The sequence below is a fragment of the Argiope bruennichi genome, chromosome 2 (genome assembly GCF_947563725.1).
Source record: "Argiope bruennichi chromosome 2, qqArgBrue1.1, whole genome shotgun sequence".
In the NCBI taxonomy this organism is placed as follows: Eukaryota; Metazoa; Arthropoda; class Arachnida; order Araneae; family Araneidae; genus Argiope; species Argiope bruennichi.
The window spans coordinates 54,166,897-54,188,482 of NC_079152.1; the positions used below are offsets into that span (position 1 = coordinate 54,166,897).

Below are 21,586 nucleotides of genomic sequence, written 5' to 3' on the forward strand. Positions count from 1 at the left end.
ATCTGAGAGTATTTAAATATCTTTCAAATGTAAATGAATTAGGCCGTTTCCCGCATAACAAGAGGGGAAAATTTTATGACTTTTCAACTGTATACAGTAGATGCGTGGGGTTTGCGATTACGATAATTTAAAACTTTTCTCAGTGAAGAAAGCGACTGAGAGAAATTTTGTTTTCCGTTAAGTTCCATGTCTTATTTTGCTCCTTTAGAATAAGATACCAGTTAACATATTCCTCCTGATGACAAATAGCCTATCGAAATTTCAAATTTGATACTTATACAACTTACTTATTCCACTGACTTTATTTCGTGCATGTTTTTCATAAGAGGAAGAATCTCTTTAAGAGAAAACTTTTATCATGCTCTAAATACATGCAACAACTGAATACATCATCTTTCATTTATATCTTTCTTTCAACTATCATTTACATCTTTCAATGAAAGATGGCGAAAAAGAATGCATTGTTGTGTAGGATCAATTCTTCCACAAAATCGACGAATTAACAGTTAGTATCCGTATTTATCTTTCCTCAATAAAATAATTTAGGTAACTTTTTTTAAATGTAGTAATGTGTACAAAGTATTTTCTCGAACCCAAAATACAAAAAGAAAATATTGTAATCATCAAAAAATAAATAAATAAATAAATAAAACTCAAGTTTTCAAGGAGTACCATCATTTTAGGTCTTGGGAAAAATGCAAAAAATACTTTTAGAAATCATTCTTTCCCTTACCCACTGATTTTGTGTTAGTAAAAACAAAAATGATGGCAGCAATAATGATGAAATTCGTATGCAGGCAAGTTGTAGATCTGCATTAATTTACAAAAAAAAATATCTGTCAATAAGGAAGCAGATTGTTTCTTCTTATGTTTGTGAACTTGACAACTCTATAAGATATATGGTTGGAATTTTTCATATGTCTTAAAAAATAGAATTGTATCTTTCAATCTGATCTAACGAAAGTTATATTGTCTGAGATACTTGACTTTCTAGAAGAATGTAAACCCAATAATTCAACAGTGCAAGAGAGCAATGAAAATTTTATTATTTTTACAAATAAAATTGTTTATAACAAAATTTTGAAAAATCAATCATGAAGTAAAGATTCTAGGCTCTTTAAAATATAACAAAGCTTAATACAAAGCATCCCATCTCCTCGAGGCATACGAGAAAAACGAAAAAAGAACGGTTTCACATTTCGCTTCTTTAATTTCAGGACATCGATTATATCTCACAGTTTTAAAGAAACTCTGAAGACTTTGGGACAGACCCATACTTTTTACGCATTATCAGATATCGTGGACGACACTTGAGTTAATAATTCACTCTCGAAGCTTTCGCAAGCACCAGATTAATTAATAAATTTATTATTATATGCGAAGTTTAATTTGTGAATAATCAGAGGATTCCATTTCTATCAATAATTATATACAATATAGTCTGAAAGAATTTATAATTGAAAGAAATCGACATAAATGCAAACACATGTATTATCTTTTTCTAATCTTATAAATAAATTGAATCGAAATTTAGTTCTCCGCATAAATTTCTCCGCATACATGATTCCGATAGGCGGAACCTCAACATACACTTATCTTTTTAAATAGAAGCTAGAAGAAATGAAGCTCTATTGTGACCTTGGAATAACATCTGTAGAATTTCTGAATAATATCAATCTGTGTGAGAAAATGTTCACCTGGAAAAATACTTTCTCTTAAAGCTTAGCAGGTCCATCGTATAGATTAGCATAACTTGGAAGCAATTCAAAGAGTTATGTTTGAGCTAAAGTTCTTTTGCTTCGCAGTGGCACTGCTTTTCCTGGTCTCTACGGCAAGTACGAAAGATTTTTCATAATTTCAAATTATTTTCCATCAAGGAATTACTTAGTTTTGAATAAATCTTTTAATATAAACATTTTAAAGTAATTTTTTTCATAGAATTTTAGAACATTCGTTTCAATTTAGTATGCTTATCTAATGAAAAAAGCGCACTTTAAATGAAGTTTTTATTAAATAATCTAACAAAATTAAAATTATTCCAAAAGATATGCGACAAAATAACACTGACTTAAACCTACAATTAATTATTTGTGCTAAACATTTTAAAATTATTAATTCAGAGTCAACTGATTACTTGTATATCATGTTTATAAGCTTTTATTATATGAAATGATTAAATGTTGCACTCAATAGTAACTTAATTTAATATTATAATAAAAAAATTCTTGAAATATCATAATATAAATTCAGTTTGATTTAAAATGAGTACGGCTATGTTATTTTTAAATCTTGTACTAATATTCTTGAAAAAAAATTTAGTCTTATACAATAATAACAGTATTTCTATTAATTTAAACACTATACTTGAAATTAAACTATTTAATTTCATGGAATTATGTCTTAAGCCATTAAGCAACGTATAAAGTCAAATAAGGGCAATGCAGCCATTATTAATTGCCATTGGTTTGGAGAAAAGTTTCATATATTATATCATATTTCATATATACACTTCATCCAAAAATATAAATTAAAATTCAATTTATATATTTTGAATTTAATTCTAAAATTTTGTCTAAATTAATTCTCTCTTGGAAGACACAGAAAAAAAATTATTTGTGAGATATGCACTAAAAATTTTAGAATTAATAACATCATTAATTAAAACCATCGACAAAAATATAAATTTAATTAACGGTACTTGCAATTAATCAGAGTAATACTAAGTCTGTTATTTAAAAAATATTTCACTTCCTTCCTTAAACTGAATATTTTAAATATAGTCCTTGTAATTAAACAAATGTGACAACTTAAATATTATCACATAAAAATTGACTTTTAGTTATCTTAAAACACACACACAAAAAAAATATTTTTAATGAAACCAATTTCATTTTTGAAAAGCTTTTCTCTGATTTTGATATTTTTTATAAGTTAATTTGAAATACAATCTTAAGTAGAGTTTTTATTTTTATAGCATAATTCATGCTAGTTTTACTACTCCGTAAAATAATTTAATTGTGGGTTTTTGCCAGTGTTAAAATTAAGATTAAGCTTTTTTTAGACATGAGCTCTTAAGTAAGATTTTCATTTTATCTTTTATTACGTGGTATATACACTTTTTAACTTGATTTCGCAGTAATTTATAATAAATTGCTTTCATTAAATTAATATTTTCAGTCTTATAAAATAAGAAAGGTAAAATAAATGCATTACATATTAATCATTTAAAGCCAGAAAAGTCAGTATTCCTGATGAACAAGTTGCTCGTCAGTGTCAATATAAGTAGACACTCAATTAACAAAATGAATTTGTTTAATAATTATAAAGCGGAAATCTGTTATATCTTCTAGCTGTTATGCACTTAGCCAGGAAAGACAATTTGCCCAGCTTAACGATTAAGATTTTGTGTTTATCGATTAATATTTTTAAGCAAATTCAAAATCTAAAATAAGCTGATGAAAAAAATTTCTGAAAAATATCAAAAACTGTTATTGAAATAGATTTTTAAAATGATTTTAAAAGTAATTTACCTATTTAAATTTCAATATAGAATGTTTTATTTAATCCACTGCAAAATTACCTATACCTACAGATGCCGATGATGACATAGACGACTATCAATGCCACGAGCTCTACGAATACGATGCATCTGTTAAAGGAACTGTGTCAAGCCCTTTCTACGGCAAAAGACCAAATTACCATAATGGCTTATGGTGCGAATATAGAATACGGGCACCAGAAGGCCACGTAAGTACGAATATTCTAATATAAAATCTCTCAATAAAAAAAAGTTAAAGGAAATTTGAACCTCTAAACAGAAACAAAGTAGCGTGATAAAGTTTCATGTTTGATTCATTTATCTTTATATTATTTTTAAAATATCATGTAAAAAAATGTATTTAAAATGTAATGTAAAAAATTTATTTAATATTGTCACAAAATTTACGTGTATAAATCATTATATAAAGCAAGTAGAAAAGTATTGCTGTAAAATTTATTTAAAATCATTTTTAAAAAATTATTAAAATTAGAGAAAAAAAACTTGCACAGTGAAATATATATCGCTAATATCTAATTTTTTAAATTTTAAAGAATGGTTTTTATACAATAATGCACTTTGCAACTGTTGGAAGAAATATTAAAGTTTTGATTAATCTGCAATTAAAAATCTAACTAAAATTTAAAAAATCTTTTCTTAATGAGTATTTGCTGTTCAGGAAATAAACGTATGCCAATTTTGATAGTTCTAATTCTAACAATTTGCTCGCTTGAGCAATTTAGACATTTCTGCATCGTACATGTCGCAACACACAATTTATAGACATTATTTAGCCTATAATCGTTATTTGGTTAAAAAAATGTATTTGTTTTGTTAAAATCATTTTTTGTCAAAGCCTATAATAATTTTTTTAGCCTATTTTTTTTGTTTAGTCTATTTTATAATTATAATTTTGTCGTATCAGTAGTTGGATAAAAGTCTCCAAAGGTATCACTTTTTGCTTCATCTTAGACTTGTGATGAAAAGATATTCAGTTATGATTTTAGCAAACTTTGAAAAATACATGAAGCGAGTCTAGAATTGTATTTTAAATATAAAGCCCTATCTTTGTTTGATTTTAATTTTTCTTCGTTAATTAACAAAACTTTTCATTACAAAAAAAGTATAATGCTTTAGTATTATAAGAATAAGGTACAGAATTTTTATTCAGGTCTTCTCAGATGCTTAAATGATATTTCTAATGTTGGTAGATGATTAATTTTTTTAATGTAATATTAGTTAAATTTCTCATTAAATTATATTTTTAATCATTGTTTAGAAATATTTTTATTATATGCTCATTAGAAATATTTTTATTGATGCTCATTTTTTAAATAACTTCCCAGCCTTTTCAACCTAAGTTTCCTTCTGACAATCATATTATTATTTACTGTACATCGTACATTAAACTGGATAAATTAAACTTATTTATGAATTTTTAAGACATTCCATTTACTTTTTAATTAACTTTTTCAGAGAATCAAAATTACTTTCAAGGAATTTGACATAGACCCTTCAACCCAATGTATTCAGGATGAACTTGTCGTATATGGCAAAGATAAGGAGACTGTCTTGGGCATTCTTTGTGGGCATTATCCACCCAGGCCCCTCCTATCCTTAGAAGGACAGAGCGAGATTCGACTTCTGTTTCGAACTGATCACATGGGTGTAGGAAAAGGGTTCCTTCTGGAGTATGAATCTGGTCCAAATCTCGGTATGTCTGAGCAAAAAAAAAAAATAATAATAATAATAAATAATAATAATAATAATTTAGCACTACTTCAGAAAGTTAATTTTCAATAAATATTCATTGTTTAAATTTGAATTACAATGTTTGAATGATAATTTCTAGACTTAAATTGTGTTCTCACCATCTTCATAAATAGTGTCTTGGAAAAAGGTTTGATGAAAGTTGATTCTTTGGGATGAAAAAGATTCTTCGGGTCGTTCATAATATTTCCCTTAGAAAGAATAATAAAAGAAATACAGTAACAAACAATACCAAATTTTTAGATTTGAGTTGTAAAAAAACAGAATAATTGATAACTAGAATATAAGAAAAAATGCCAAGCCGAAAATAAAACGATTAAAATGTGTATTTTACGGTCTGTAAAATTAATCAGTTATTATTAATAATAATTGTGAACTAATAATAACTGGTTATTATTTATCATACTGTAATTATATATATTGTAATATATTGACATAATAATAACTGGTTATTATTTATCATACTGTAATTATATATATTGTAATATATTGACATAATAGTAACTGGTTATTATTTTGGAAATTAAAATGGAAACTACAGTTCAGTTAGAGGGAAAAAGAAAAATTGAAAAGGAAATAGAAAAACAATTTTACTTCTCAAATCAATGAGCATTTGGATAACAATGTTTAAATATCCAAATTTATTATTGAAGGAATTTTAATGACCCTATTTTCTATTTTTCACTTAGAAATCTGTGATCCTGGATACATTCAGTGCGATAACCGTAACTGCTTTAAACCCGAACAGAAGTGTGACGGAGTGGATGATTGTGGAGATGGAACTGATGAAGAAGAGTGCAGTAAGTATCTTTCTTTCGAAAATAAAAAGGATAAAAAGTATATCCACATCTTTATTCTAAAAGTATATCTATTCTTTAAAACATCTCATCAGGATTTTTTAAAAATCTTAACACATGAGAAAAAGTTATGAAATGTAGTTTTTTATTAGAAAATCAAAACTGTTTAATTCACAAAAACAAAATTTACAGCTCAGAAAAAAACTGAAATGGATATGCATATAAATTAATATCAAGTACAAAATATATATATTAATATAATTAATATAGTTTGTACGCAATTAATACTGGTATCAATGTTATTGAGATCCCGTTCCCGTTATTCATTAAACTTTCATTCATTTTATTTCATCATCAGAAGTGATGTCCCTGAAACTTCCTCGCATGTTCTTTAAGAAAAGTACTTGTGGACGATAAACTACGAGGGGTGATCCAAAAAAAGGTTTACAAGGCAAAGGAAAAATGCTTTATCAACAATAGACACTGGATACAAATGGTAATTAAGAGACATATGTGGCGGTAATTTCTCTACATAATCACCAAACCTGTTGAGGCACTTATCACTCCGCTGGACCAATTTGTTTAACCCGTCTTGGTAATAATCAGGTCCCTGGCTATTGAGGCAGTTCTCTGCACCTTTTTGAACATCACTTTCTGGTAGGAATCTTGTTTTGGATAAGTGTTTCATCAATGCCGAGAAAAGGAAATAGTCACTGGGAGCCAAATCGGGGCTGTATGGGGGTGGCTCCAGACCTCTCGCCTAAACGTTTCCAGCAATATCTCTGCCCGCTTCAAACGAATGACACTATTTCGCCACCTGCTGTCTACTCATTGCTTCTCCCCAGTACACTTCAGCGATTTGTCTGTGAATGTCCGATGGGGACAATTTCTTGGTCCATAGAAATCGTATCACGGCTCGCACCTCTGTGCGAGACCATTTCTCTAGACTTCTTGCCCTTACTGTCGCAGTTTCAGGTCTCAGTACTAACACTATCTGTTCGAACGACCGGTCTAAGACAACTAGGGCTGATAATTACGAAAAAGCCTATTGGAGTAAAATCTGATGACGACATGGAACTTTAATGCTTACGATTAATACACAAGCACCAGAACACCGAATGTATATTCTAGGCACTTTTATTCAGGCGACTGCAACTGAAATTTGACAAAGGACTGCAATTCTAATCTGAAAATAACATATTAATTTTCACATATTTAATTCCGTGTGTTATTGCTTTTACATTCTTGTGAAAGTACGGGCCAATAGACTATCATTCCCTTGAAGATTTGATACCAAATGTGATAGATTACACGTTATAATCTTCGCGTTAGATTTTACGAAATTTTATCTATCTAGCCCTCCCTATTTTGTAGTTACGTGTTAACTTGTATTCGGTACTGTTTTAAATAAATCTATTAATTTGGGTGCAAAGATCATATACCAAATGTCACTCGTCTAATGAAAAACTATTTTCAGCTATTATGTTCCACGGAAAAACGGACAGTCAGACAAACTTAATTCCAAAAATGTCTTTTTCAAATTTGGAAGGGCCTGAAATGTGAAGATTTGCCAAAATCTCGTGTAAGATTTTTTTAAACGATCACGACGCTTTCTATTGTATAATTTTATAAGAATATGTAAAAATTAATAAATTACTAATTTCATGAGCAGTATTCTTGGTATCAAAAAACAAACGTATCCAAGATCATCATAGTTGTCTTGAAGATCCAATGTTATCATTCACTGTGAAGACAGTACAGTTCCCAGGGACATTTTTGTCAATATTAACAAAATTACAAATAAATTTCTCATCATGATCAAAAAGAATCAAATATTTTAATGGTTTCAAGTTCGTCAAAAAATCTGTTAACAGAAAAACTGAAATAGCGAACTGTCAAACTGATAAAGTGTTTCTCTCCATTTTAATATATTAGTAATCAGAGAAATATTTTAATAATTCTAAACTTGAATAAAACAAGAATACAAAAAAACGAATGAAATGAGGTTTACGACAAAATAATTAAGAAATCTAATAGTTTTTTTTCAGCACATTTAATAGCCATAATGCTAGTCTAAAAAACAGCCCCAAATTTTTTATGTCTGGATTATTTAGGTCCGAACGCTCACAGATAGAATTTTATATATATATATATATATATATATATATATATATATATATATATATATATAACACCAATCTTAAGTAAGAAAAAAAGTTTGAAAACGAAACTAAAATGAAAACGAAACAAAAACAGTTTCGAAATCGCAACTAAAATTTATAACCTATTTAAACTAAAACCAAAAAAGAACTTCATAGTATTTAGAGAGCGCAATTGCAGCTACTTCTAAAACACAGATGAATTGATACAAAAGTATTAGAATCAAGTTAATAGGAAAAACAAAAAATAAAATAAAAATTAAACCAAAAAATTATAAAAAATATAAAAAAAGAATCCGGCCTGAAGACTTTTTCAAGGGTCACCCTCAGGCAGGGATTCAAAGAAAGGGATTTTTTCTGTGAGGAAATACAGACTTTGTCTAATAATGATTCCTCGTGACCCGAAAATCCCCTGAAATTATGCTCAAGAGATATACCATTTTAACAGAAAGGAAATATAAAACAACAAATTAGAGGAAATTAACCACAACAAAGTAAAAAAACAATAACAAAAATAACAAAAAAAAACAACACTAAAATTAAAAATGCAAAATGAAAAGGCCAGTACATACCATCAACAGTCAAGGAAACTTTAAACTATCGATTGTGATTCCCTGTTTTTTAAAATACTAGCGGTAAATTATGTAAACAGATGTAGGCTCCCAGCGCCATCTATTGAGTGATCCAATATGCAAGGAAAGTTCTATTTTTATTTAAGCTAAAGGATTAATCCCAAACCATACCTTGTTTAATTAAAAAATTGACATTACAGTAATTTCTAGGAAATTCATTTTTAATTAAATTTTTAAGGAGGTTGTTTGATGCTTCAATATAAGAATTTTTATTATTGCAAACCCTTTTGATCCTGTTAACTTGTGAGAAAATTAGATTTTTGAAAATTTTAGAGTTTAGATTGGAATAGTAGTTACATAGTTTTGTTATTTTAAAGTTGAAATCATCCCTTTTATCGTATATACCAACTATTGTTTTATCATTAGCAATTTTGATTTTTAAATCCAGAAAGGTAGCCTCAAGTTGATTTTTATTTGTATCTTTTAGAATTAAATCTTTTGGATAGCAATTAGTAATAATATTAGTATTGTCGAAGTTAATTAAAAGTAGGTCATCAATATATCTCCACCCGTTTATTAAATTATATTTAATAATTTTTTTCTCATAGTAATGCAGGAAAATATAAGCTAAAGCACTTGAGAAAGCTGTTCCCATTGGAATGCCCTTGACTTGTTTATAAAAATTAATACCATTAAACACGTAATTTTCAGTAATATTAAAATTGCATAACTGAAGCCAGTTATTTTTAGGAATGATATTTTCATTTAAATAAAAAATAATTCGTCATATATAAAAGTGCAGACCTTTATTAATTTTTCATGAGGTAGATTAGTGTATAAATTTTCGAAATCAAAAGTATTAAGTTTATTAATGTTGTTATCTTTAAGAAAATCCAATACTTCTTTGTTACTAGAAATAATAAAGTTGTCTTCATTTTTTATTTTGTCCAGGATAATTTTTAAGTATTTAAAGAAATGTTTACCCGTATTAAAAACAGGGAATCACAATCGATAGTTTAAAGTTTCCTCGACTGTTGATGGTATGTACTGGCCTTTTCGTTTTTAATTTTTAATTTCAGTGTTGTTTTTTTTTTTTTTTTGTTATTTTTGTTATTGTTTTTTTACTTTGTTGTGGTTAATTTCTTCTAATTTGTTGTTTTATATTTCCTTTCTGTTAAAATGGTATATCTCTTGAGCATAATTTCAGGGGATTTTCGGGTCACGAGGAATCATTATTAGACAAAGTCTGTATTTCCTCACAGAAAAAATCCCTTTCTTTGAATCCCTGCCTGAGGGTGACCCTTGAAAAAGTCTTCAGGCCGGATTCTTTTTTTATATTTTTTTATAATTTTTTGGTTTAATTTTTATTTGATTTTTTGTTTTTCCTATTAACTTGATTCTAATACTTTTGTATATATATATATATATATATATATATATATATATATATATATATATATATATATATATATATATATATATATATATATATATATATATATATATATATATATATATATATATATATATATATATATATATATAATGTAAGTATTGTTATTTTTTTTAAAGGTTGTAACTTTTTGTAGATTGTAACATTAGATGGAAGCTGATATTTGATATAATTTTTTATATTTTATGTAAAATACTAATAAAAAATAAATTAAAAAATTTCCTAACTAATTGTAAGAAAGTCCAACTTGAAGTGCAGAAAAGTAAATGACATGTTTTTACCCATTCGAAATACGGTATTATCTTATGTTTTCTTTCACTTGTGATACTGTTAAAAGCATATATGACTTTTTTTTGTTGTTGTTGCTTTTATGTTTTGTTTAATAGTTTTTTTTAATTCAGTGCATTTCATTGAGAAAGCATGTAATATAGTTAAAAATGGAAGCCTTTTTAAGCATCAAGCAGCATATATTTTCTGTAAACGTAAATTTCAGAATATAATCATAAGTTAAGAATTTACAATTATCGAAAAAGTAAGAAAATGGTTAAGCCCAATTACAACATTTTTTTTGTTTAAAAATATAGTAGTCATTAGAATTTAATGCTAAACATCATAATTGTTCTATCTTTTCTCCATAAAATCCATATTATTTTTTCTTCAACGATGTTAAATGCTATGGTACCAGAAATTGCAATTTTGTCCTTGGCAATTCTTTGCATAATGCTGCAACGCAGGTTATGCAGCATTGAAAATAAAATTTTCGAATATCATCATTCGATTGTGGGACTTCCTTTTATCAAATTTGGATCAAATGGCTTTGTAAGGAAGAAAAGTAGAATTCTGAGCTATGGAAAATTGCATAAAATGGAAATATGGATAAAATAGCATTTAACCAAAGTTTGAAAATTTCAAATCTTTCTCCTATTTACCATATTTTGATCTAATTGCAATGATCGGTTAACTTAAATAAATAACAAATTATCATTTTGTAATTTATCAAAAATTATCTGTTTTGATATCCTCTGGTAATAGCAAAAACATTTTTTTATTCATTGACATGAATTCATTTTATTGATTTCTTAATTTTTGTTTACTTTTTCTTTTCCCCAGATTTACCCGTAGCACTTGAACCCGAAGAATGTGGTGTCCAGGCCTTTACACCGAAAACCATTTACAGCTTATCTCCTGACCGAATGGTTGGTGGAGAGGCTGCTGTCCCCAACAGCTGGCCGTGGCAAGTTTCCTTACAAGGCAGAGGTAGTGAGCCCAATTCACATTTCTGTGGAGGATCACTTATCAATGCCCAATGGATTCTGACCGCCACACACTGTGTTGCTGGGTAAGACAACTGGAGAATCTTAGGAAAATTTACCCTATATTTACAAGATTTAATTATTATAACCATACTTCTATTTTTCATGAAGTACCCTTTTCACTTTTGTTAGTACAAAACAGCGCGCATGTCGTATCACTGATATATAAGCATAGCATAAATAAAGACGACTGATGTGACATTGGAGTTGTATCATTGCGATAACCTAAACAGACTTAAATATAGTCCTAATGTCTTAAAAGGAATCAATGCATCTGTCGAGAATATGCTTTTAATCCTTCAACTCGCTTGAACACAGAAATTCTTCCCAAAAGATATCGCCAATAAGGGTTGGAATCACTCTTTTTACATCCAAGATAGTCTTATTTTCTACATTGAAGATATTCGCCAATCAATGGGCAAAACAATGAGTAGATTTAATTTCATTAATTTTTTCACTTCCCTAAATATGTATTATATTCATTGTTTTCTATATGCTGCTACCTACCGTTGTTGCAGTTAAAATTTCATTTGCCTTGGTGGAAACAATCTTTGGTAAGTTCTTAGCTCTCTATTGATAATTTCATTCTTCTGTATTAAGACTGCCATCTGTTTCAATGCCGACATCCTGGCATAGGGGTTGCACATCTCCGTGATCTGGCCGTCCCGGGTTCGAATCCCGGTTCGGGCATGATTGTTCTTCATCTGTGTTCTATCTGTGAGGTGTATGAATGTGCCCTACTGTAAAACGGGGTTGTGCAAGCGAATGTGTGAGTTTCATCTTCATATGAGCTAGAAGTCCGATTTCTACCCTCGCGTGCTCAGGGGTCTTTACCTTCAGAAGCTACTGCACCCCCTTTCCGTGGTAACGCGAACACGGCATCATCATCATCTGTTTCAATGCGAAATGCATAATTAATGAAAGAAGACAAATTTAGCTAACATTACTCGAGATTAAATCTGTCCGCGATTTAAAACAAGGCAAATAATTCCTACTTCTTCATCAAAATTTTATTTAATAGTTATCTTGAATTTCGTTTATTCTTAATTTAAAGGATAATTGACTGTAGTAATCCATCTTTCTTTAATTAGATTGTCAAAACACTTATGTTGAGATTTATACCAAATAAAATTAAGTCCATACTTATCAAATCCAATTGCCTTCACTTGAATAATTACTCACAATTTCAAATACATGATGAATTGCAATAGCGGTTTTTTTTCTTTGCCTGCATTTCTTTTTTAAGTTTTTGCCTTCCCTTTTGCAGCCTGTAATTGAAAACAGTTCACTGAAAATAAATGAATACTTAAAGGAGCTCAATATTTGGTTATAGATACCATTTAATAAATCTTGAATCAATATATTTTCAACATGTTTCACTTTTTTTGTATATTTCCAATAAAAAAATCTCGGAGAAATTTCCATTTAGTTTAGTTTAACAGTATAATAGACAAACAAAACAGAAGTAAAAGAAAGGTTTTTTTTGCCTGTTAGTTTTATATATTAGTTCATATTTGTTAACACAATTTCATAATTCTTTCAGGAGATATGCTCCTTGGGACATCAAGATTGTGTTGGGAGCCCACGGCAAGTTTACAAAAACTCCATATGAGCAAATCAGATACAATGCCAAAGTTGTTGCTTATCCTGATCTTGAAGGAGGAAACGTAAGAAAAGCATATATTGTTCTTTCAACTCTCATTACTCTTTTTTCTGGAATTTCAAACAAACTGAAGGAACAGTTAGAACAGAAAAGAACAAAATTTGAGAAAATGAACCCTCCATACCATATCGCAGAAAAACTAGTATAATACTATTCAGTTAACCAACTTTTGTAAGCAGCTAATTCTCTGGGAACATTGATTGTATTTATTTTTAATTAAATATTCGCTCATGCATAACATGATATTCGAAATTTTCTTAAAAATGAATTTTTGAGCAACAAATTGTGATAGACATTAGTTCCACCTTATTTTAATAAGCTTATTCCTTTTATTGAGTAAATTAACCTTCCTAGTGGAGTCAATACCTATAAAGTCCTCAAATCTATGATTACATTGTGCTATTAAAAACGTATGATGTATCTGATGTATCTCTTCTAAGGCCGATACAACTGACCAGATGTATCTCTCGTAATAGAGATACGTCTCGTACGAGATGTATTCCTTTCTAATTACATCTCATCACTAGAGGTGATGAGGGGATACAGGTGATGTAATTAGAAGGGATAAAAGTTTTAATTTTCCAGATAATTTCTCAGATAGAACAATGGATACTCTCCTCATACACTCCCTACCACCCCCCACCAGACCCCCACGTACACATTCTCTTTTATTATTAATAGATGTATTCTCAAAATTGAACAACTATAGAAATATCGTGATAAAATAGTATAAACTACTTAAATATTGATCTTATTTAACGTATTATAGATGTCACTATTTTCTTCTTATGAAGATTGTTTTTCTTCTCACCTAGCGACTTATATTGCAGAATAAAGAAAGACATTATCGTATTTTGTAATATCAGTTAATCATCCTATCCGAAAAGAATTTAATTTTGAAAACAGGCAGTGTAAAATAAATTTAAGTGGAAAAAAATCAACATAAAAATAACATCAACTGCAATCATAATAATATTCCGCCTCTGCATCTACATGAATCAAAGATTTAATGATTAGTTAAAGCTTATCATTAAACTTAGTTAGTTGTGTTAACTGGGCATCAATATGACACCGGCATGTCTTTGGGTTGTATAATCCATCATTAGGATGTAGGCCAGTCAATTATCCCAACTTCTTGCCTATTTTCAGGAAACTCACCATTCAATTAGCACACATATTTTTTACAATATTGTATAATATTAAATAATATGCTCAGTATTCTACAATATTATTGAATATTAAGTAATATTGTATATGTTGTGCAACAGACTGTGCCACCTGGGTCGTCATATTTGAGGTGGCCAGTATTCAAATATAATTTGTTTTGATAAGCATTTTAAAATTTTGCTTTGATTTGTTATAGATAAGACGGTACAATAACGCTCATGATATCAGTCTTATTAAGCTAAACGCACCAGTCACTTTTAACAAGGGAGTTCAACCAGCCTGCTTGCCAGAACTTGGATGGAATCCCGAACCTGGCTGGCATTGTTATGCAACCGGATGGGGTGAAAGTAGAGGTAAGTGTTCACCTTAAATAACAAGTTATTTCTGAAATTTATTAGAAGTTTTAAAATATTTGAGACGAGAAAAAGTATTTGTAGTTCAATGGAGGGAATATAGATGGCGCTGCTGTTGCTTAAATGGCTTAACGGATACTAAAATGGAAAAAATAACAAACAAAGAGTTTTTTTTTTTTTTTAAAGAAATTAATATTGCTGATGGGGAAATTTGCTAATAATTTGTGGAGGGAGTTATTCGAGAATTATTCATATATATTTAAAAAAGAAAATTAATGTAAAGAAAGAAGTTTAAATTTGATAACAATCTTTCGTATCATAAATTAATTCTGTATTTGGACAATAAACAGTTGTAATTTAAGTTAATCAAGTTTTCTAGAATCCATTATAAAATATTTTCAAAGAAAGTAAGTAATCTGAAAAATATTTATCCGCTTTGGTGTTTAAAAAGTTGAAATCAGCTGAAAAATTGTTACAGAGTCTGACATAATATCTGTGATGATTTCGCACACTCATAACTGATTGTAATCCAAAAATAACTCATAAAGCATAGTAATTTCAACTTTGTTTTATTTATTCAATAATTTTATTCTCTTCATTTAAGAAAAATGACTGAAACTTTCTTAGCTGACTTCAGAGAAATTTAACACCAACGAAAAAAATTTATGGGTTTATTAATATATATTTTTATTAAAAGAAAGATAACTAAATAAGTTAATTCAAGTGATGCCACAATTACATGATAAGTGTAATTGCGTATGCCATTTCTTTTCTTTTTCTTTTATTAATCATTAATTTTATTAATAAATTATGTATTATTTTATTAATAATTAAATTCATAATATTTAACAGATTTTTGTCCCTTTCTAAATTTTTGCATAACAATTTTTCCTTTGCTTGGCTACAAAGTGAACAAAATTGCTTGTCGAAGCACATTTGAAGTGTGCCTTCAATGTCTTCAATTATTTGTCTTACTTCATGTTTGTAATTATAGGATTTTATAATAGATTTTTCATTCTCCCCTTGGTGTGCTACAATTTCGTAATTTTCTACATTAGTCTGCTCTAGAGGATGATACTCTATTTTATTATTTTTCAGAACTTTATTAGCCATTATTGATTTCCTACAAGTATTGCCATCTAGTGGTGAATTTCTGAAAATTTTTATTTTTAAGTTTCATATAGATGAATTAAAGCCTAAAAACAAGAAAATATTTAAAGCACACAATTTCTCATTTTTTCATACAAAAATTAACAAATGTTTTAAAAGAACTGATTTTATTTAATCCATGATATACATCTTATTTAAAAACAATATAATGTTTGCTATCAAAGTAGTTTTCAAATTTGCAATTAAATTCACCGGAATTTAAATAATAATTCCTGATGCCTTTATTTTTCTTTCATTTTATAATTATGTTGAAATTATTAAAATCCTTTAAAATTGTTTTTAAAAATATAATTTATATTACCGCTACATTCATTGTTATTTATATTAAGTATTTTTTTCCTTTTAGGAAATAAGTAAACAAGTTTGATTTGTAGAATCATAAGAACAGCATATAATTAAGTTTCTGGAAGTAATAAGAGATACTTTATGACATTTTTGTTATTTTTTCTAGGTTCCGGCCATGCCGAAGTCTTGAAACAAATGGAACAAATTGTGCAACCGAAAGAGAATTGCAGTTTCAACGAAGAAACCCAAATTTGCGTAGCCAAGCATCAAAACTCTCCTTGTCATGTAAGATCAATACATAAATTATTTTTTATTAAATATGAAAAAGTATACTATTGAAATTATTAGAAACTTATTTCAAGTATTTTTTGGGAAACAAAAATGTTCACTCACATTTAATTTGGATATTTATCTAATTATTAATTTTAATTATATAAATAATTTGCATATTCATCTGATAATTTAAAAGATAGATTATAATAGAATTCAAGAGTGAATGAAGTCATCGAATTGAAATGGGTCTCTGTGTGTTAATACTTATAGAAACTAATGTCAAAATGGCGCAGAATAATCGTTATTTTACATTTTCTTTTTGAAAAATATATATGAATGAAACTGAAAAAAATTAAGAGATGTTCCCAAAATTATTGTCTTTCAATCGACATCTGGTAAATTCCATTATCCTTATTGCAGATGACTTTGTAACCTCTTTTCAAGTAACAACATCTGTGATTCGGCATCGAATTACAAAATTTTCGTTATATAAATCTATATTTGACAAAGACGTCGTTTGTTTAGAAATCGAAAATCAATTGACATCCTTAAGGATCTCAGATGTAATTTATGTGCTTATATTGATTGAAACATCCATTAATATCCCAACAAAATGAATGTATCATCTAATTAGAAGCTAATATACCGGGTGATTCAAAAGTCCGTTAACATTTGAAAATTCAATAATTCAAGAAAAAATGTAGAAAGTGAAATAAAAATTGACACTATGCTTGAAATGACATGGAGTTTTATTGAAACAAAAAAAGAGTGCAAAAAAAGGGGTTAAAATGACGGTTACTTCGATCTACGAAGTCCATTTCACACTCCAAGGGCCTGTCAATTACCATAATTACAGAATTTGGACTACCGACAATCCTAGAACTTGTCGTGGAAACTCCATTTCATAACAAGAAAGTCACGTCGTGGTGTGGATTTATAACATTCATCGTGATCGGATCCTTTTTCATCGAGGATATACGTGATTCTGCTTTTCAAACTGCGAGCATGACGGGTGCGACGCCAATACAGAATAAGATCATTCCTAGCTTGATTGATAAACATCTACTGGATGGTGCGATTTTTATACAAAACAGCTCTCCACCCCATATTATTATAGGTGTGAAAGATCTCTTCCCCACATCGTTTGGTGAGGATTGCGTGCTAAACCGCTATTTCCATCATACTTATCTCCCCAGGTCGCCGGATCACAATTCGTATGATTATTGGTTGTAGGTTACCTGAAGTCGTAAGTCTACTGCGGCAGTCCGATCTCATAGGGATGCTAAAAGAAAACATCCGACAGCAATTTCTTGCCACGCCTACATATATGCTGTACAGTGCTGTTCACAATGCTGTCTCTTCACTACAGATATTGTTGGTGAATGATGACCCACGTGTTATTTGTTATAAAGAACACAGTATTTGCTAAAAAAACAACTGTCATGTTAAATTTTTATTTTTATTATATAAAGCGCCATCTATTAGTCATTTTTTGCACTTTTTGGTTTTGATAAAACTCGATGTAAATTTTTATTTCACTTCCAACATTTTCTCGTGAATTAATGAATTTTTCAAATACTAACGAATATTGGATCACCTGGTGCATAAGTCTAGAGGCGAGTAAATGAAGGTAGATTTCCATTAAGGGTACTCCAATCATCACTCAGTTGAAATGTTGGCGTTAATCCAGTTCGGTGTCAACATTCATTACTAAAGATAGTATTTCTAAGTCCCTCTGTCGCTCAGATTTGGCGGGTTTTATCAGAGAATCCATTAACTGCAAAATATCCATGCTCTTTGCATTAAAATGACAAATTAAACAAATTTTTATGAATAAATGCGATTAAGAGATTGCAAGCGATGAATTTAATTTTTTCCAGGAAAGGTATGATTTCTATTAATTAACTAGCTTAAATAAATTTCAGTTCTTTATTTTTTGACCTAACTATTTTGAGAGATATCATTCCACAAGCCATGACATGGCATTGATATCAAATACCAAAGATATCTACGCAGTATTCTAAATAAATTAAATCCTAATTCTAGAAATAAGAGTGCTTTTTTTTTCTTATTATTGTAGGGTGACAGTGGTGGACCTCTACAATGTAAACTTGGAAATAAATGGTACGTCTTCGGAGCTGCAAGTTTCGTTACCACATCTAATTTCATGAAGGGTCTTTGCACTGGACCAGGAGCCAAGACGGTATACGCTAACGCAGCAGACAAAGCAGAATGGATCAAAACCATCATTAAAGCAAATTCATGAAAAACTCTTGATTTGTGTAAAATATTCATATGCTAATGCACTTTGATATAATTTTTTGTAAGTTATCAGTGAATGGTAATATGCTATAATGCAGTAAAAAAAATTAAATATTTTTTCTTGTGTTTTTTCATTGAGTAATTATTTATCTTAATTAGTTGAGCCATCAGTTACTGCCCATAGCAACTTAGAATATCGTACACTTAGAATATCGTACACTTAGAATATCATCAAAAGAAACACAACACAGAATATTTATAATCCTTGCAGAGTTGGGTGATGAACTTAGAAATGAACAATTATTTTTGTAAAAGATATTTTTAAGCTCGCCTTTTAAATTTTACTTAACAAAAATTCATTTGATACTAGTTATATTTTCTGTTTTCCAACAAGATTAAATGATTCGGATTTCGTGTTTTCCTTTCCCATTTAGCACCGCAACTTCAGTTAAAAATTTACTCCAAGACATACTTATTTCCATAACAAATTTATCCATAGAGGTGGATATCCCATTATGCAAACTTAAGAAATTCCGATAATAATATAGCGGGATGGTTTTTGAAAAAATACACGAAAAGTTATTTTAGAAAGGGAATTAATTAAAATTTTGTTATTTCGAGTTTTCTAATAAAGTTATTCTTACATGGAGAAGATCTTTTTATACTTTATTGAAAAAGCTGTACAATCTTTCACTGGATTATTTTTCTTTGTTTATTATAGTTTTAACTTGATAACAGTTTTAGACAAAAGCATAATCTCAATTATTACAGGTTGTTGTTTTCTTACTCAGCTATATATTACTTGTACAAAGAAAGCTACATTCGGAGACATATTTGAAAACGAAAACTACCTGAAGTGGTCAACCAAAACCTTTCTTACATGCTCCCAATAAAGTTCTACTTCCCTTTATCTGCATAAAATTGTGGACCTTAGATAAATTACTTTCGTAAACTTTGAACTAGGAAGTTATGAAAAATGTATCCATTTCACGATCAACTGCTGCATGAATAATGTCATTTCAAATTGTAATCAACATGGCATATAAAATGTCATGCAGGGCACATTATAAATAAGCAAGGGACATTTAAATACATAAAATAAGTATTTAAAAGGATTTACAGGTTCTTACTTTGCATACAAATGGATGGTTACGTTATAGAAAATTATAGTTCATGAAATCAGTTTTACTGGTTTTATCTGGTGATATTCTTAGTACTGTTGCAAGCGCAGCTCACTTTGTAATTAAATATATTACAAATGAAAAAAATGTACAGAAGGAAAAAAAGAACACTATTTTTTTTCAAATATTATACCGCCTTTTAATAATAATGTTAATATTATGAAAAATTACAATCATATTTTCTAGTAAAATAAGAGAAATTGCACAATTTGACTTTTTGTTTCAGTTGAACAAAGATGTATTTAACTTCTTTAGTTTCACTTAATATATCAGCAGTTATAAAAAAAAAGGATGAACATTTTGAAGCAATTTTCCATTCACTATGTCAAAAGTTCTAATACATCATTAATTTAATATCTAAAAGAGTACAAATAAGCTCGACAAAATCATATTATTTATGTAGGACTCAGAAATCACTACTATTTTAGAACGCACATTTAATTACATTTAGGACGATTAGGACATTTAGGATATATATACATTAACATAAAAGAATTGAACATTCAGTAGATTTCGTCGAATACGTCGCGTCTCGTCTTTACTTTCGTCCAGATCCGTCTGATCTGCCACGTCTTTACTCTCGTCCAGATCCGTCTGATCTGCTCTCCGTCTAACCAGCGTCAACTCCGTCTAACAACCAGCAGATGGCGCTCGTCACTACATTTATGATTTTTATTTTATTTAGGATTTGAAATGCCATAGGGAGATATTTTTTTACCCTATGGGTATCACTTGACTAAAACATTTTCAAAAATACAATTTAGTGGCACAAACTACATTTTTTATAATTCCAAATTTAATAGGTATATGATAACTAATGTATGTGAAGCTTAAGTATTATATGCAATTATTTCATAAGGCTTTAATTAATAAATAAATGTATATGAAAATCCAAATGAATTAATACATTAATTACTATAGGAATTTTCAATTAACTACATTCATGAATTTATTGAAGATAATAATATGAAGAAAATAACAAAGAGTCCCCTCCTCAAAGACACACACACATTCAACAACTCATTTCCATTGGATTTATTAAATGGAATATATTATGTTAATTTGTCACCTAGCACATTAATTCTTCTTTCATAACGAGAATTTATTCTGCAATTAGTTTATGACATTAGTTAATGTTATTAATTAGTTTATGACATATCCCTATGGTTATTTACTTATTTCTCCAAAAATACTGTTTTCATGGTCTAGAAGAGCAAGCGAGTTGCAATTTCCCTACCTAGAGTGTCCTATACATTTTCTATGGGGTTAAGTTCTCGAAGTCTAGTTGATCAATCATGCGCCGCTTTCCCTCACTTTCCAATAATTTGGAAGCCAATATGAACAATTATCATTCTTAACGATGAAAAAACAGAGGATTCTAAAATCTGAGGATAATCTTATTCAGGAATAAAATCTTATTTAACAATAGTCTCAGATTTGCTTCAGATGTCGGTTTTTGAACAAGATTTTATTCCTGAAGAAAAATTCCAAATAAAAATTAGGATTGAAATTTTCCTTCTGTACAGTTTAAATCTTTTGTAACACCGTGCAATTTCATTCAGGTAAGACTGAAATATGCTAATTCGGATAACTGGAGCTTTAAGGAACAAATATTTCATTATTTTTCATT

General features: G+C 28.9%; 1 protein-coding gene across 1 annotated transcript; it reads left to right on the forward strand.

Moving 5' to 3' along the window:
• Positions 1-1,719: 1,719 nt before the first annotated feature.
• On the forward strand, positions 1,720-18,909 carry LOC129961533 (chymotrypsin-like elastase family member 2A). The gene is made up of 9 exons (XM_056075010.1): positions 1,720-1,835; positions 3,593-3,747; positions 5,015-5,252; positions 5,998-6,108; positions 11,400-11,628; positions 13,146-13,269; positions 14,629-14,785; positions 16,407-16,525; positions 18,594-18,909. The coding sequence occupies exons 1-9, from the start codon at positions 1,775-1,777 to the stop codon at positions 18,777-18,779; spliced, it is 1,380 nt and encodes a 459-aa protein (XP_055930985.1). The 5' UTR covers positions 1,720-1,774; the 3' UTR covers positions 18,780-18,909.
• The last annotated feature ends 2,677 nt before the right edge of the window (positions 18,910-21,586 follow it).